This window comes from Theropithecus gelada, chromosome 9, assembly GCF_003255815.1.
Source record: "Theropithecus gelada isolate Dixy chromosome 9, Tgel_1.0, whole genome shotgun sequence".
NCBI classification, from domain to species: domain Eukaryota; kingdom Metazoa; phylum Chordata; class Mammalia; order Primates; family Cercopithecidae; genus Theropithecus; species Theropithecus gelada.
Window position 1 is genome coordinate 113,001 of NC_037677.1, and position 17,604 is coordinate 130,604.

Consider the following 17,604-nt stretch of genomic DNA (forward strand, 5'->3'; position numbering starts at 1 on the left):
TAATCTAATGTACTTTGATGCAAACAAACAGAAAGCTACCAGGAGATCCATTCTGAGGGCTCTGTATTGCCAGGTATCCATGTTCTGTGACTGCCACATGTGGAAAGTGTACAGCAGATTGTCCTGGGGCTCTTGGGGCAGTATTACTGATCTTTACTTAAGACCTGGTAGTTAACCATTTATTATTATAGACTAGATTTTTTTCTCTTCCTATTTTTTAAGTTTTTTTAATGTGGCAAAATACACATAACATAAAATTTATTATCTTTATCATTTTTAGGAGTACAATTTAGTGTATTTAAATGCATTTATAATGTGCAATTCTCACCATCATCCATCTCTGTGATTCTTTTTGTTTTGTGAAACTTAAACTCTATACCCATTTAACAATAACTCTTGATGCCCCCTGGCAACCAACAACTAATTTTTTAATATCTCGGGTTTGGCTGGGGAGAGTATTGAATCAGTAAGTATTTATTTAGCATCTACTTTATGGTAAAAGTTATTAGGGGCATGAAGAAGGTTTAAAATACGGGATGCTTTAAAAAACTGACAATACTGCTGGGCAGACAGTACTATATATGCAATAATTGTATAGTAATCACAATGATAACATGGCATTTATTATAATTATACCTTGGATATATGTAGCTTATACATGCAAGTTATAATGATAATTGTGGGGCACCAATAAAAGACCAAACACATTAAAAAAAACTAATGCTAGGATTGATAAGAATTTAATATATAACGCCAGGCATGGTGGTATGTGTACCTGTGTCCCTCGGGAGGCTGAGGTAGGAGGGATTACTTGAGCGCAGGAGAATGGAGTCCAGCCTGGGCAACATAGTAAGACCCTGTCTCTTAGAAGAAAATTTAACGTATGATTAGGGAGGTATCACATTTTGTTGGAGAAGAGAAAAATCCTTCAGTGAATCACACTAGCTCAGTGGTTGCTTCTTCAGGGAAACACTCTGTATTTTCATTTAATGCCACATTCAAAAAGTAATTCCATGGTTTCCAGCCTGGCATAGAAGGAGCTCATAAGTAACCATGCTGTCCTAACCACAAGTAAAGAGCTGAACAAGCAAAAATAATAATAATAAACAAAAAAGCTCTTTTAGATCCATCAGGGAAGTGAAGCCGTGGGGCATACTGCTGCACCGAAGATTGGAGACAGATAGGTGGGTGTAAAGAATCACAACTTGGCAGAGCAGAAACCCACAAGCAGAAACCTCTGTGGGGACCAGTGCCGGAGCAGGAGAGGCTGAGCTGTAATGGATGAATCGCTAGATGCACAGCATGGACAACTCTGAGAGTTAGAAGCTTCAGAGGGACCCAGTCATGGGGGACGGCTGCCACGGTGTTGAATTTTTACCTCCAGGAGCTTGACCTCACAGTGAATATTGGAGAAAAATCTCCTTGTGCTTCTTGCAGCGGGAGGGGGAAAGGGATCATTTTGTGATGTAAGAGCTTTCTGTTCTTAACAAAGCCTACCCTCAGGAGACATGGTTTTACCGAAGCCTAGCCTACCTGGGGGAAGGGAAATACCTAACTCCAGCCTACTGTAGCTTTCTACATGGGGAAAGGGAAATATACAACCTCAGCCCCCTCCAGTCATCCCGTCCCACCTAAGGGGGGAAACTGCAGCCCTGCTGAAGTTCAAAGTCCAGTGGCACAGGCTGTCTAAAGATTAAATCGTAGGGCTAAGAAGGCTTCCCTTCCCCACACCTTGCACTGTGTTATTGAAGGCCTATTTAGCAAGGTTCCTTTTACCCAGTACATCACGTTCACCTTTCAGCAGAAATTACAAGAGGTCTACTAAAGCAAAAGCCAGCAGTGTGAAGAAACTGAACAAGCATTAGAACTAGAGTCAGATATGGCAGGAATGTTGGAATAATCAGACCACAGATTATTAAAAACTGTGATTAAAATGCTAAGAGTTTTAATGCCAAAAAATAGGCAACAAGAATCAATGGACGATACAAGCATAGAGATGGAAATTCTAAGAAGGAACCAAAAAGAAGTGCTAGAGATAAAAAACACTGTAACAAAACAAAAAAACCTGTCGTGGGCTTATCAGTAGACTGGACGTGACCAAGGAGAGAATCTCTGAATGTGAGGATATGACAACTAGTAATCTTCAGAACTGAAAAGCAGAGACAGACAAGTCTGGGAAAAAAGCAATTGAGAAAAGAATATTCAAGAACTACAGGAAAGCTACAAAAGATGTAACATATGTGTAATGGGAATACCAGAAGGGAAGAAGGAGAGAAAGGGACAGAAGAAATATTTGAGTCAAGAATGCTTGACAATTTCACCAGTATCAGACGCTCCAACCAAAGATCCAGAAAGTTCAGAAAACACCAAGCAGGCTAAATGCCAAAAATATTATACCTAAGCATACCATATTCAAATGTCAGAAAATTAAACTTGAAAGAAGCCAGAGGAATAAGCACTTTACCTGTAGAGGAGCACAGTTAAGAATTACATCTGACTTTTTTTCAGAAACCATGCAAGCAGGAGGAGTTGGAATGAAATAAAGTGTTGAAAGAAAAAACCCCACCAACCTAGGATTCTGTATCCAGTAAAACTATATCTTTCATAAAAAGTAAAAATACAGACTTTCTCAGACGAAATTAAGGAAATTTGTTGCCTTGTAATGTTAAAAGAAGTTCTTCAGAAAGAAGGCAAATTATTTCAGTTAGAAACCTGGATGTAGATGAGGAAAGGAAGATCATTCAAGAAGGAATAAGGAAAGAAATACATTTTTTTTTCTTTCTACTAACAGATAATTTGTTCAAAACAATAATAGTAACTGTGTATTTGATTGTGTGTGTGTGTGCGCTTATGTGTAAGTAAAATGAATGACAGTTTATGTGTAAGTGAAATGGCACAAGGGACTGGAGGGAAGAATTCAGAATATTTTGTTATTATAAGGTACTTGCACTGCCCATGAAGCAGTATAATGTTATTCGAGAGTGGACTTGGGTTAATTGTAATGTGTGTTGCAAACTCTGGGGAAACCACTACAAGTAGTAAAGCAAGAAGTATAATTGATGTGATAAGAAAGGAGAGAAAATTGAATTACATAAAATGCTCAACTAAAACCACAAAAGGTAGGAAAAGTGTGGAAGACAGAAATAAGAGTAACAAAGTCAAACAATAGAACATAGTGACAAACATGGCAGATATTAATCTAATTATATTAATAATCACTTGAAATATGGCCTAAACACAGCCATTAAAAGACAGAGATTGTGAGAGTGGATCAGAACACTCGACCCAACAATGCCTTGACTGCCAGAAATGCACTTTAAATACACAGATTGAAGAGATAAAGAATATAGCATGGTAACACTAATGAAAAGAAAATCAGAATAGCTGTATCAGTTTCAGACAAAGGACTTCAGAGGCAGGGAAGTTATCAGGGATAAAGGTGGGCAGTATATAGTGATAAAGGAGTCAATACTCTAAGAAGGCATAACAGTGCCTAATGTGTATGCACCTAACAACCGAGCATCAGAATATGTGAGGCAAAAACTGATAGAACTCCTAGGAGAAATAAATGAATCCACTACTATAGTTGGAGATATCAATACCCCTCTAGCAAAAATAGACTGATCTAGCAGGCAGAAGGTTGGTAAGGACATAGTTGAACTCAAAAACATCAATCAACTGGATATAATTGACATCTATAGATTACATTATTCAATAACAGCAAATCACACATTCTTCTGAAGGTCACACAGAACATTCGCCAACATAGACCACGTTCGATGCCATAAAACAGACCTTAATAAACTTAAAATAATAGAAATAGTATATCTGCTGTCAGACCACAATGGAATGAAGAGTGAAATTAATAACAGAAAGATAGCTGGAAAATCCCCAAATATATTGAGATGAAATGCACACTTCTGAATAACAGGGCTCAAAGAATAAATCTTGAGGAACTTTTAAGTATTTGGAACTAAGTGAGAATAAAAATGGTTTATCAAAATCAGGTGATCTTACCAATAGATACAGAAAGAGGATTTGACAAAACCCAACATTCTTTCATAAAACCTCCCAAGAAACTAGGAATGAAAAGGAGCTTCCTTGACTTGTTAAATTTAAGAGTATCTACACAAACCCTACAACTAACATCATACTTAATGGTAAGGAACTTGAAGCTTTTCCATTAAGATCAGGAACAAGGCAAGAATGTCCCCTCACCACTGCCTTTCAACGTCATATGGGACGTCCTAGTTGTCTTACTCTATTCCTGCTGCTATAACAAAATACCACAGACTGGGTAATTTATAAATCACAGAAGTTTATTTCTCATAGTTCTGCATGCTGGGAAGTGCAGGATCAAAGCACTGGCAGATTCGTGTCTCGTAAGGGTTGCTCTGTTTCCAGGATGATACTTTATTGCTGTGTCCTCACATGGCAGAAGAGATGGAATGGCCAGGCAGGTCTCTGAAGCCTCTTTTTTAAGGGCATTAATCCCATTCATGAGGGCAGAGCCCCCAGGGCCCAATCACCTCCCAGCCTCTCCACATCTGAATGCCGTCACCTTGGGGTTTAATTTCCCACATAAATTTTGGATAAACGAAAACATTCAAACTGTGGTGCTAGCTAATGCAATAAGATAATAAACAGAAATAAGAAGCAAATAGATTGGGAAGGAAGAAATAAAACTTTGTTGGCAGAGGACATGATCATTTATATAGCAAATCCAAAAGAATTAACAAAAAACTCCTGGAACTACTAAGTGGTTATAGCCAGGTTGCAAGATACAAGGGTAATATACAAAAATCCATCACTTTCCTATTTATCAGCAATGAACAAGTGTAATGTGAAATCGAAAGCATATTATTTACATTAGTACCCCTGAAATGAAATGCTTAGGTAGAAATCTAATAAATTGTGGACAAGATGTATATCAGGAAGACTGCAGAGCTCTGATAATAGATATAAAAGATTAAATAAATGATGCAATATTCCATGTTCATGGATAGGAAAACAATATTGTCAAGATGTCTCTTCTTCCCACTTTTATGTACAAATTCATGTAGTCTCAATCAGAATACCAGCAAGTTATTTCATGGATATCAACAAATTGATTCTAAAGTTCATATGCAGAGACAAAATACCCAAAATAGCCATCGTAATATTGAAGGACAAAGTCTGAGGACTGATACTACCTGACGTTGACTTACTGTAAACTTCAGTGACCAAGACAATGTGGCATTGGTGACAGGACAGACAAATAGATGGATGGAACAGAATAGACAACCCAGAAATACATAAATACAGTCAGTTCAACTTTTACCAAGGAGCAGAGGCAATACCTTGAAGCAAAAAGCCCTTGAGGAAATGGTGCTGGAACAAATGGACATCCACTTTCAAAAAAAAAAAAAAAAAAAAGTTAAGAATCATCTAGGCACAGACCTTACATCCTTCACAAAAATTAACTGAAAATCAATCAGGGACCTGAGTGTAAAATACAAAACTGTAAAACTCTTAGGCAATAGCATAGGAGGAAACCTAGATTACCTTTTGTGTGGTAATAATGTTTTCGGTACAACACTAAAGGCATGATCCATGAAGGAAATAATTGATAAGCTGGACTTCCTTAAAATTTAGTACTTTTGTTCTGTGAAAGATAATGTCAAGAAAGCGAGATGACAGGCCACAGACTGGGAGAAAATAATTGCAAAAGACATATCTAATAAAGGACCATCAAACAAAACATAACAAAGAACATCTAACATTAAATAATAAGAAAATGGAAAACATGTTCTAGAAATGGGCAGAAGGGCAAAGGTGGGAGCATCACTTGAGGCCCGGAGTTGGAGACCAACCTGGGCAACGTAGAGTAATCCTGCCTCTCCAAAACATTAAAAAAAAAAAAATGAGCAGGGCATGGTGGTGCATGCCTGTAGTCCTAGCTACTCTAGAGTCTAAGGCAGGAGAATCACTTGAGCCCAGGAATTTGAGGGTATAGTGAGCTATGACTGCACTGCAGACTGGGTGACAGAGTGAGACCCTCTTTCAAAAATATATTAAAAAAAATTTTTTTTAAGGGCAGAAGACCTGGCTGGACATCTCACCAAAGAAATACGGATGACAAATAAACATATGAAAATATATTCAATATCATATATCATTAGGAAATTTTAAAAAATCAATAAGGTATCACCACACACTTACTAGAATGGCCCAGATCCAAAAGACTGACAATCCCAAATGTTGATGAGGATGTGGAACAACAGAAGTGCTCAGTCATTGCTGGTGGAAGTGCAAAATGGTCTGGTCACTTGGGAAGACAGTTTGGCAGTTTCTTATACAACTGAACATTTTCCAACCATACGAACCAGCAGTTACACTCCTTAGTATTTACCCAAATGAATGGAAAACTTATGTGCACATAAAAACATGCACATGGATGTTTATAGCAGCTTTGTTTTGATTGCCAAAACTTAGAAGCAGCCTGTCCTCGAGTAGATGAATGGATGAACTGTGTTATATGCAGCCAGTGGAATATTATTCAGTACTAAAAAGTAACAGTCTATCAAGCCATAAAAAGCTATGGAGGAAACTTAATGCATATTACTAAGTGAAGGAAGCCAACCTGAAAAGGCTACATGTTGTTTGATTCCAACTCTGTGACATCCTGGAAAAGGCAAAACTGTGAAGACAGTAAAAAGACCAGTGGTTGCCGAGGGTTAGGGGAAGGAAGGGATGAATACGTGAAGCACAGATGATTTTTAAGTCAGTGAAACCTTTCTGTATGGGTACTACAGTGGCACATACTTGTCATTCATACATTCGTCAAAACCCATGGAATGTGCACCACCAAGAGTGAGCCCTCATGTATACTGTGGACTTTGGGTCGTAATGATACGTCAGTGTGGGTTTGTGGATTTTTAACAAATGTATTGCTCTGGCGTGGGATGTTGATAATAGGGGAGGCTGTGCATGTGTGGGGCCAGGGAGTATATGGAAACTCTGTATTTTCCATTCAATTTTGCTGCAAACTTAAAATTGCTCTAAAAAATAGTTTACTAATCATAATTTTAAAAAAGTAATTCTCCCCAGCACTTTGGGAGGCCTAGGTGGGCGGATTACCTGAGGTCAGGAATTCGAGACCCAGCCTGGCCAACATGGTGAAACCCCATCTCTACTGAAAATACAAAAATTCCCCAGGTGTGGTGGCACGTGCCTGTAATCCTAGCTTAGCTGCACGGGAGGCTGAGGCAGGAGAATCACTTGAACCTGGGAGGTGGAGGTTGCAGTGAGCCGAAATCACACCATTGCACTCCAGCCTGGGTGACAAGAGTGAAACTCCGCCTCAAAAACTAAAAAATACAAATAAAAAACTACAAAATATAATTGCATATTTTTCTGATTTGAGTGTAGAGGGACTTCTGATCACAAAAGCAATGATAAAAGAATACATAGCTAGATTTCAGTAAAATTTAATGTTTATTAAGAGGCAAAGAGGAAAGCATTTTATGGATGAACCTAATGTGAAAATTAATATATAACTGGGAAAATGGTATGAAGAGACAGTGAAAAATAATTTTAAAGTGCTAATAGACTTTGGGAAAAAGTAATAATATTTGATGCAAATATTTGAAAACATTTTATGCAATGTACTGATAAAAAACCTGAACCTACCACCAGAAGTAAAAATCAGAACCTATTTGGTGTTTTGAATTCCCATACTGTGCTCCTCCATCTCTTTTCCCTGCGCCCTCAGCTGTTCTTGTTAGCTATTGTGTTTATCATTTCCTTAAAGCAGTTTTCACAAATATATATATATCACCAAGCAACATCTTGTTTCATTTTGAATATTCCTAAGCTTTTTTCTGACATGATTGCTCCTTTATTCTCCCTTTTGCCCTCACCCGAGTTTGTGTAGAAGTAGTATGGATATAAAATGACACTTCTGTAGACTGTGGAGATTGCAGTACATATGGATTTGTTGGGATGGAGAATATCAGTATCACCTAGGGGGTTATTAAAGTTACTCAGAAGTTTTTGCTATTTTTTATTTTTATTTTTTTAACTACAGGCTTCTTGAGAATCATGGTCTACTTTTACCAAAAGGGGCCTGTTCCATTCCTCAAATGTGTTGGAGCAGAACAAAGATTGAAGACTGTATTAATGATCTCCACAGAGTCTTCTGATGTTTCTTTTTGATGTCTCAATCTTTGATAAAACATAAAGAAAGGTACACTCTGGGCTCTTGTTATTTACATAACAACTGAAAAAATTGAATTTAATAATTTTATATTGAAGGGTTAGTATGTTCAAAACTGCTAGGCATGTTGAAAAACATGAGTTACAAAAATGAATAAGATGTATCTTGTCTTAGTTGAATTAAAACAGTTCTTTTGAGGAATTTGTAAGTATTTGTACAAGCAATACATTTGTAAGAGATGTATAAACAAATTGCTATTAGAATACAAAGGACAATTGAGTTTTATTTGGTTTGATTCCAGGAGAAAAGGCTGGTCAGGGAAAATTGCATTAAAGTAAATCCTAGAAAGGACAGGGAAATTTGTAATAATTGGTAAGGGGCAGGGGAGAACATTCCAGGGAGAGAGAACTGCATAAACAAAGGGATGGAGGTGTGACGTTTGGGAGAGTAATTGGGAGCTGTGGGCAGTAATGCAGTATGCACTCAGATAAGGATGGACTGTAAGATTTGGTTTGGCCATATCAACAAGGACCTTAAATAATCAGCTCTCTGTACCCAGGACTCCAAGACTTTCTTTTCACTGATGAACACCCAAAGTGCTGTTCTTTTCTTACATATCTAGTCACATCACTAGTCATGTTTACTGGATGAGAGGAGGATTTTTGTCCATTTTGCTTATTGCTGTATCCCTAGAACATAGGAGAGCACCTGGTGTGTAACAGGCATACACGAATTATATGTTAAATGAGTGAATGAATTTAGATTTCATATGAAAGGATAATTTTATGGTTGCACTTTAAAGAGATCTTGCCTCCATAGGTCAAGTTGTTTTTGGTAGCTTTATAATATGCCTCAAACTTCATTGTATTTCTCTCACTTGGATTTGTCTTTCCCTGGCATTTTTTGCAATGTTCTGCGTGGGCTCTTATAACTAATGATCATCCTCCTTATAGTGCACCTGTATTACAAGGTATGTTTATTTTCTGTGACTTGATTCAGGTAGTTCTCAAATCTTTGATTTTTAACTTTACACCTGCTTTTCTGAAATGTAGCATTGCCTCATTCTTTAATCTTGATTTTAATCATTTCTAGGAATCTGTGACATCACTTTTAGGGTTTCTGCTACTTAGTCCCCACTATATTCTTCTGGTTATGTTATATAAATAGTTATATTTACTATTTATTATGATATTATTTAAAAATGTTAGCTTTGCTGTTAAATTTAACATTTTACATTTTTTTATAGTTCTGAATAAATTATTCATATTCTTACATATCATGAATTGTGAAAAAAAATTTGCAAGTTGAATTGTTACCTATACCTATTTGTATTATTCTTCAATGTTTGCTCTAGAAATTATAATATACATCCTTAATTTATGATAGCCTCCCTTGAATTAACATAATACTACTTGCATAAAATGTAGGAGATTTATAATAATATATTTCTACTTACTCCCACTTCCCTTCCTGTGTGTTTTGGTTGTTATATATTTTATTTCTACGTGTGTTTAAGCCTAATGACACCTATCAATTATTTTTATCTTTGCTTTAAACTGCCAGTTATCTTTTAAAGAAATTAAGAAAGGGAAAAATTGGCTTTTACATTTTCCTACACATATTTACCATTTTGCAGAGCTCCTCATCTCTTTGCTCAAATTTTACCTAAGTGAGAAGTAGTGTCTCCCTTGTCTGAATTTTTATAGTACATATTGTGGGCCATTTATATGTCATATATGACCTTACAGTTAGTTCCATGTGTGTATGTCAAATTTCCTCTGCCAGTTTTAGAGTATTTTTTGGCAAGGGTCGCTGTTTATACAGTTTTAACTACTTCATTGTGTCTAGCACAGTGCCTTATATAAAGTGGACACCTGTATATATTTTTAACTATATAGGAATAACTGAAACTTTGTTCATTTTTCTGAGTATTTGTATAATCTCACAGGATTGAGTTGTATTATTACAGTTCACCATTAGATGTCACTTTCTGACATATGGTAAATCCTTAGCAATGCATTCCTTCCATTAAGGCATATCAAATTCTGAAAGTTGGTGCTCCAGTACAAGTACACTTCAACAGAGAAATTTTTGTACATTTTAAAGTGATTACTGTCTAAAATGGAAGTGTTCCTAAGTTACAATTTTTGTATTTTAGTTATGTATAAAGTTATACAGAACCAACTGATATTCCTAAAGTTTTCTTTAGAACTTGAATACTGGTATTATTTTTGAATTATTTGCTCTGTGGAGCAGCTTGGAACTATTAGAAGTAATAGTGTGAGAATATTCAGGAATACCTTTAAACATGTTCAAAATGTATTCTGATGCTGGTGTAATTCTGAAAAACATAGGAGCCTGACTGACCCAATTTTCTCAAGATAAGTTTTGGTAGCAACTATAGAGTTTATTTGTGTTTGTCTGAGAAAGTGGGGGAATTGAGTGGGCTGTGAAGAAACACAGACGTAGAGAAAAAGGAGATTCCTGTGGCTGTCTTGGCCAGTCATGGAACACAGCAAAGTGCTTCCCTCCCTCATTCTCCAAACTTAAAATATAGGAAAGGGCAGATCAAGGAGATTTCGTCGATCTCAGAAGGCTTAATGTTCACTGTGTATTCTAGAACCTAGATTTTAAAATCAGCATGATAGCATGTATGATCTAGAGAGATGTTTCAGTGGGTCCTCAATGCTAGGACTCATGACGAAGGCTTACCAGACGCCTACAGACGCGTCTCTCCATGCTGAGTTGAGAGAATCCTCTGTGATACTGCTGTTCTCCGGACATCCAGGGTTTAACTCTTTTTTCTCCCCATCTTGCCAGGAGACAGCAGGAAAATTATTGGGAGGTGTGGTGGCAATTTTCTTCAATTCATCTAGAATACTAAAATTTGAATAAAATAGCAATGCTGTTTCCTAATAGTGTAATAAATACCCTCCGAAACTTACACCTAAACCAAGAATGTTACCATTCTTCATCATTTGTGACCTTCTAGTGTTCTGTCCCTCAACCTTTCACATCTCATCCCAGAAGTAACTTCCTTATACTTAATGTTCATGGTTTGATTTTAAAAAAGAATGTTGTTTTCATGTATCTATGTATGTATATAAAATTTGATTAAGCCATGATTATAATAAACCAAAGTACCAAACAACTAGAATATTTAAATTCCATTTTGTATTGATCAAATTACAAACAATGTAATGTCAGCAAAGGAAGTTTTATCTTGCAGTATTTCTATGTTTTAGGATAAACCTAAATGCATTTTCTAAAACTATATTGGTATGAAGTGACCACTTCTTCTTCCTGGGGTAACCTTTTTAACTTTTTGGCTTTTAGAATGTCATTCTTCATGATGTAATGAAATGAATGATACTTTATATGAAGTAACTGGCTATGTGGATGGTAGAAAAAATAGAAAGTGGGCAATACTGCATACTAAGTATAATCAGTAGTTGAGAGGTCCTGATAATGTTATTCGCTTCTATTGATAAATCATTTTGTAATCTGTTTTTTGTTTCCCTTATGTTTTTATTACTGCAGCTAAAGAAGTAAACAGGTCATGGCACGTTTAACAAAAAGACGACAGGCGGATACAAAAGCTATCCAGCATCTTTGGGCAGCCATTGAGATTATACGGAACCAGAAGCAAATTGCCAACATTGACCGTATTACAAAGTAAGTAAATTTAAACAAAAATATTTCTGTAAAATTTCATAGAAGATTTTGGGGGAAAGGCCAAAAAATTTTTCATCTGTTATGCTAATCAACATGTATTACAAAGAACTGAAGACACCTTTTGCTTTGCAGGAATATTTACTTGTTAGAAAAACACAGAAACATACAGAAGCAACTTGTGTTTAGAAGTTTCATAGAAAAATTAGATAAGGAAAATATCACTATATACTATTTATAATAGTTTTTTAGTTAACAAAATTTTTAGCTCTGTTTATTGATTTATTTTGAGGCGGAGTCTCACTCTGTCGCCCAGGCTGGAGTGCAGTGGGCTCACGACAACCTCTGCCTTCCGGGTTCAAGTGATTCTCCTGCCTCAGCCTCCCAAGTAGCTGGGATTACAGGCACCCACCACCACGCCCAGCTAATTTTTTGTATTTTTAGTAGAGGCAGGGTTTCACCATGTTGGCCGGGCTGATCTCAAACTCCTGACCTCGTGATTCACCTGCGTCGGCCTCCCAAAGTGCTGGGATTTACAGGCGTGAGCCACTGCACCCGGCCAGAGATTCTTTTATTAAAAACACCTTTAGTGAATCACTTTTGTGTAGTAAAGCTATCTAAAAACAGTCTACTGTTCATTCCTAATTTTAATACAGGATAGGTGTGGTATGTGTAGTAACATCTTACTACTTTATAGCCCACTAACAGAATTTTCAACAATTTCCTTCTGTATTTTAGAAATCATGTTAAATAAACATTCAGTTTTAAAGAATAAAATTATCCACCCCCACCCCCTAGTTTCTCATGCTATTTATATGGGTAGACAGATCCAGGATACAAAAAAAAAAGAAAAATCAAAGTACTTTATGAAGCTTCTATTTACATGTTGTATACTAATTATAAGGGAGTCTTCAGTTAGGAACTTGGTTTTGTTTTGTTTCTCTGGGTATTCTTAAAGAAATAAAGCTAAATTTATCTTTTTTAAGTGTTTGGAATTTTAAAAATAATTTAGAGAAAATGTCTTGATGCTTTAGAGAAAACGTCTTCACATTCTTTAGATGCTATGGGTAAAAATGGAGAATGGGAGTAATTTACAAAACTCAAATAAGTGCTTTTTTTTGACCTTTATTAATAAGTAATAAAATTGAGTTCCATGTATTTTTGTCCTTTCCCTGTGTGCTGGTGAAGATTACAAAGGCTACTTAGCGATGGGTGCAGTGGCTCACGCCTGTAATCCCAGCACTTTAGCAGGCCAAGGCTGGTGGATCGCCTGAGCTCAGGAGTTGGAGACTAGCCTGGCCAACATGGTGAAACCCCATCTCTGCCAAAAATACAAAAATTAGCCTGGTGTGGTGGTGTGCACCTGTGGTCCCAACCACTCAGGAAGCTGAGGTGGGAGAATCACTTGAGCCTGGAAGGCAGAGGTTGCAGTGAGCTGAGGTAAGACCACTGCACTCCAGCCTGGGTGACAGTGAGGCCCCCGTCTCAAAACAAAGAAACCCAAAGGCTAAGAGGGAAGAAAAAAGGATATAGAGAAGGGGTGAGGATATATGTGGCTCCAACTCTGCACTCGCCCTTGGGGTATTTTAAAGCTGACTGTGTACAACTCCTTGCTCCTATAAGATAGTAGAAGAAAAAAAAAAGATAATACTATGTGAACAATAAGAATAAAATAAATAGTACATTATTTTAATTATTATGTTTTTAAATAAAGCACGTAATTTGAGGTATGATAACTAAATGCAAATGATGTTGATGTAAAACATTTTAAAAAAAACAGTGCAAAACAGTATTTCCTTATGGTTGAGATTTTTTAAAAACCATCCTTTATATAAAAATTGCTTAGAGAAGAATGTTTAAATAAAATACTTTTCTTTGGATTCAGCTTTTTAAATTAAAATCATGTAAACATGACAACTATTTCAGTTTTTCAGATGACTTTTATGCATCTGTAGCATCTTTCTCTAGAAGCTTCAGGGACATTTCTCTGAGCAGCTCTCAGAATCTCCCAGTGTGATGTTGCTGTCAGATTGTGACCACCTTCTAACCTGGGAGTGAGAGAATTAACTCCCACAGTACGTGTGTGTACATGTATACACATGTTAAACTGTAGTAAAAGACATGGAGATTATTAACAGGATTGCCTACATCTCATTTTGCATTGTGTATGATTGATAAGCATTCTTTTCTCTCCTTTCTTCATCAGCGTAGCTTTAATTGATGCCAAGGCTTATTTTTCTTCATGCTGTAAGGTCCATAGTTTTACAATTAAATATGAATACATTTATTTACCTACCAGATAGTCTTGGTTTTATTAGTTTCATCTAAAGATGAAAAGAAAGAAAAAGAAAGAATCAGAGGTTAAGTGCTTAAGACTGGGTCCCTGTGTTTCCTCTGCCTCATCTCATCTGAGAGGTATGCCATGTTTGTTTTTATTATGTGGCTCAAATCAGAGCATCCCGTACTTCCTTCATAACATTAATCACATTTGTCATTATTTCCCTGCTAGACAGCTCCAAGAAAGAACTGTCTAGAAAATTGCCCAATCCGGCCAGTGCCTTTGCTTCTTGGCTGATATTAATTTCCTTGTTTGTTAAACTTGCCTAAGGTAAGTTAGGAAGTAGCAATGCACTATGACAGGAAGTCAGATCTTTTGCTCTAAAGCCTAATATTCCTATTCTGTACTCTCGATAGGTAAATACTTTTCAAGCCTTAGATTCATTTTAAATCAAGTTGATCTACTTAGTCAAGTCCGAACATAAAGATATCTTTTAAACTTTGCAAATATGTTAAGGTACTGAAGGCTGTAATAGAGTCACTGTCAAGAATGCGTATTAGTCATTAAGTTTCATTTCTTATTTTGACTGATGAGTGATGCCATTATAAAAAAAGCTACATAGGTTTTGTCAAGCATTAAAAGTTGTGGGCTTTGGGGTGACTGGCTCTTAGCCTGGTACACCCTAAACACTCTAATTTACTTCTGTATAATGGTTTAGTTCTGCTTGCTTTTGTTCTTTAATCTCTAGGTTTCTCTTCTTTTTTGTTGTTGTTGTTTTTTTTTTTTTTGGAATTGATTGAAGAAACCCGGCCATTGGTTGTGATTTTCCATAGTCTGGCTTTTGCTGATCGCATCCCTATAGTCTAGTTTAACCTGCTGCTCAGTCCTTTTTATTTCATGGAGATTGATAGCTGCGTCTGGTGGCTTGCGGGAGGGGGCAAGACTGTTCCATGGGAGTGGCCTATTCTATCAGGAGACACATGATGTCAGTTGTCTCTCATTTTGTGATGTACATAGCAATTGATGCTAGATCCAGTAACTCTAATTAAGGACTGCCAAATGGTATCATCCAATCCATCTTTCCTTTTTTAACTGGACTACTTCTATAAGGACATAGCTTCCCATCATCTGCTATTTGGTTACCATGTGGTATGGTTCATATGGGAAAAGTAGAATAATTCATTCTCTTTATGTATTTAGCAGATTTTAAAATAGTATCCTTTCACGGTAACCAATCAGATTTAGAAACAAATTGCCCTTTGGAATTCATGCATTTAATTACATTTCGTGTGTTTCAGTCCATTTTCAAAATACCCTTTATTGATGCTGTCTTTGACCAGCCGGAGCCTCTGCAGTGTTGGCTTCTGAACTTCTTTCTGCTCGTTACGGAACAAGATGCTTCGGGATCCTCTTGTACATATCCTGCCCCAGGTCTGGAGCCACTGATTTCTCCCAGGTGCTCTGGTTCCTTTTAGTTTTAAAATGTATTTTAAGAGCACTTCCTGGCTACTCAGTGTCGCTACTGGGTGGGTCTCTTTCTAGGCCTTTGGACAGAATTATGAAATGCACATACTTTTAAAAGATAAAAACACCTCCTGAGTTCATGCTGATATTTTCCATTGAACTTTGTGGCTACTGGGTTTTGTTTACTTAGCTCGTCTATCTAAAATCTTTATCTACTTTCTGACATGGTGAGAATCATGGTTCTCAGGGACGTCATCTGGGATAAAATTTTAGAATTTCATGTAGTCAGTTATTTTATGCAACATTAAATACACAGCTATTAGAATAAGAAAATCTTAAATATTCTATATACCATGTATAGTTATGATTATGTTATTATTTTCTTATCTACACACATCCTTATTTAGTTTGGAGCCTCTCTTAGTGTGTTGGATCTTCTTTTCCTGTCTTCTGTATTTGTACTTTTCTATTTAATTCATCTTTTTTCTTTTTGATTTTTAGTATGTTCCTTCATTGCAACCTCTTTTTTGTAACATTATCTGGTGTATATTCATTTTTGTGTACCCTCTAGTTTAGACTTCACCTCTGAAGTGATTTTTTTTTTCCATTTACTTCAAATGTTTAACTGAGAATTCTGAGTTTTTCTTCTGATTTATAGCTTGTTTACCTTGTATCATTTTCTTCATGTCTTTTCTCATGTCTTGAGACAGTAGATTCTAGCTTCCTTCTGTTTTGTAGGCTTATCTTTCTGGCATGTTTCTAACCATCAGGATGTCATTCTGTTCCATGTGCCATGGTCATTCTCTGTTGGTCATTCTCACGTGAAATCACTTTTCCTAAACTTGTGTCAGGGCACAGTGGTTCTGAATACTCTTTCCAGATTTATGGCTTCAAAGTTCTTTTTACGCCATTTTTACGAAGTGCTAAAAATAGAGCTTAATTTTTCCTGAGATTTCCCAGATTTTTCTCCATCTTTTCCCCGGTTTTTTGTGGAGTCACCTTTTCTTATACTGAGGGTCTTTTCAACTGATTGCAGCAGTATTTGTTACTTTTATTTGTAGCCTTTCTGTGTAATACCGGGCTTTGTCCTGGAAGGGAACTGTGACTGCTTAATTTTGAGTGTTTGTAGGCCCCATTAAGCTCTAGCTCCTTAAGAATTTACCACAAATTCATGAATTACCATGAATCATCTGCAAATGGGAGTGTGTAAAATCCAGTGTCAGTGCTATTATCAAGTGGGCCTACTGTGCTTTCCAGTGTGTCTCTGTTGGGTGTTTTACCCTCGTATACTCTGTACCATTAGTATCTGTTGTGCTTCTCTTTCTCCTGTAAGGGTATCAGTACCAATCAGGATTGTAGCTCTCAGAGATTTGTTCTCACCTGCTCAAATTTTGGAATGCATAGGAGTTCTCATGACCTAATTTTGTACTGCGTATGCTGTCCAAGGGCATTTTGCTTTGTTTTATTTGGTATTCTTCCAGTAACTCTGTCTAGTAGGTTTGGGGAGATTTAAAAACTATGTTGATCGGGCGCGGTGGCGCGGTGGCTCAAGCCTGTAATCCTAGCACTTTGGGAGGCCGAGGTGGGCGGATCACGAGGTCAGGAGATTGAGATCACAGTGAAACCCCGTCTCTACTAAAAATACAAAAAATTAGCCGGGCGCAGCGGCGAGCACCTGTAGTCCCAGCTACTTGGGAGGCTGAGGCGGGAGAATGGCGTGAACCCGGGGGGCGGAGGCGTGCCACTGCACTCCAGCCTGGGCCACAGAGCAAGACTGTCTCAAAAACAAAAAACAAACAAACAAAACCACAAAAAACTATGTTACCATCATCATCATCCCATCTCACAACAATCTTGTGATTTTTCTTTAAAAAAAAAAAAAAAAGGGGGGGTGCCGGGCAGTGGCTCATGCCTGTAGTATCAGCACTTTGGGAGGCTGAGGTGGATGGATTGCCTGAGGTCAGGGGTTCGAGACCAGCCTTGCCAACATAGT

At 37.0% G+C, this 17,604-nt stretch overlaps 1 protein-coding gene across 8 annotated transcripts in view; it reads left to right on the top strand.

The window, feature by feature from the left end:
* Positions 1–17,604, top strand: part of ZMYND11 (zinc finger MYND-type containing 11) — a 117,239-nt gene that overhangs the window by 31,367 nt on the left and 68,268 nt on the right. For all 8 annotated transcript variants that reach the window (XM_025396575.1, XM_025396574.1, XM_025396579.1 and 5 more), the window contains exon 2: positions 11,738–11,872. In XM_025396575.1, the coding sequence (XP_025252360.1) occupies positions 11,757–11,872 (116 nt within the window). In that variant the 5' untranslated portion in view covers positions 11,738–11,756. The remainder of the gene's footprint in view (positions 1–11,737; positions 11,873–17,604) is intronic.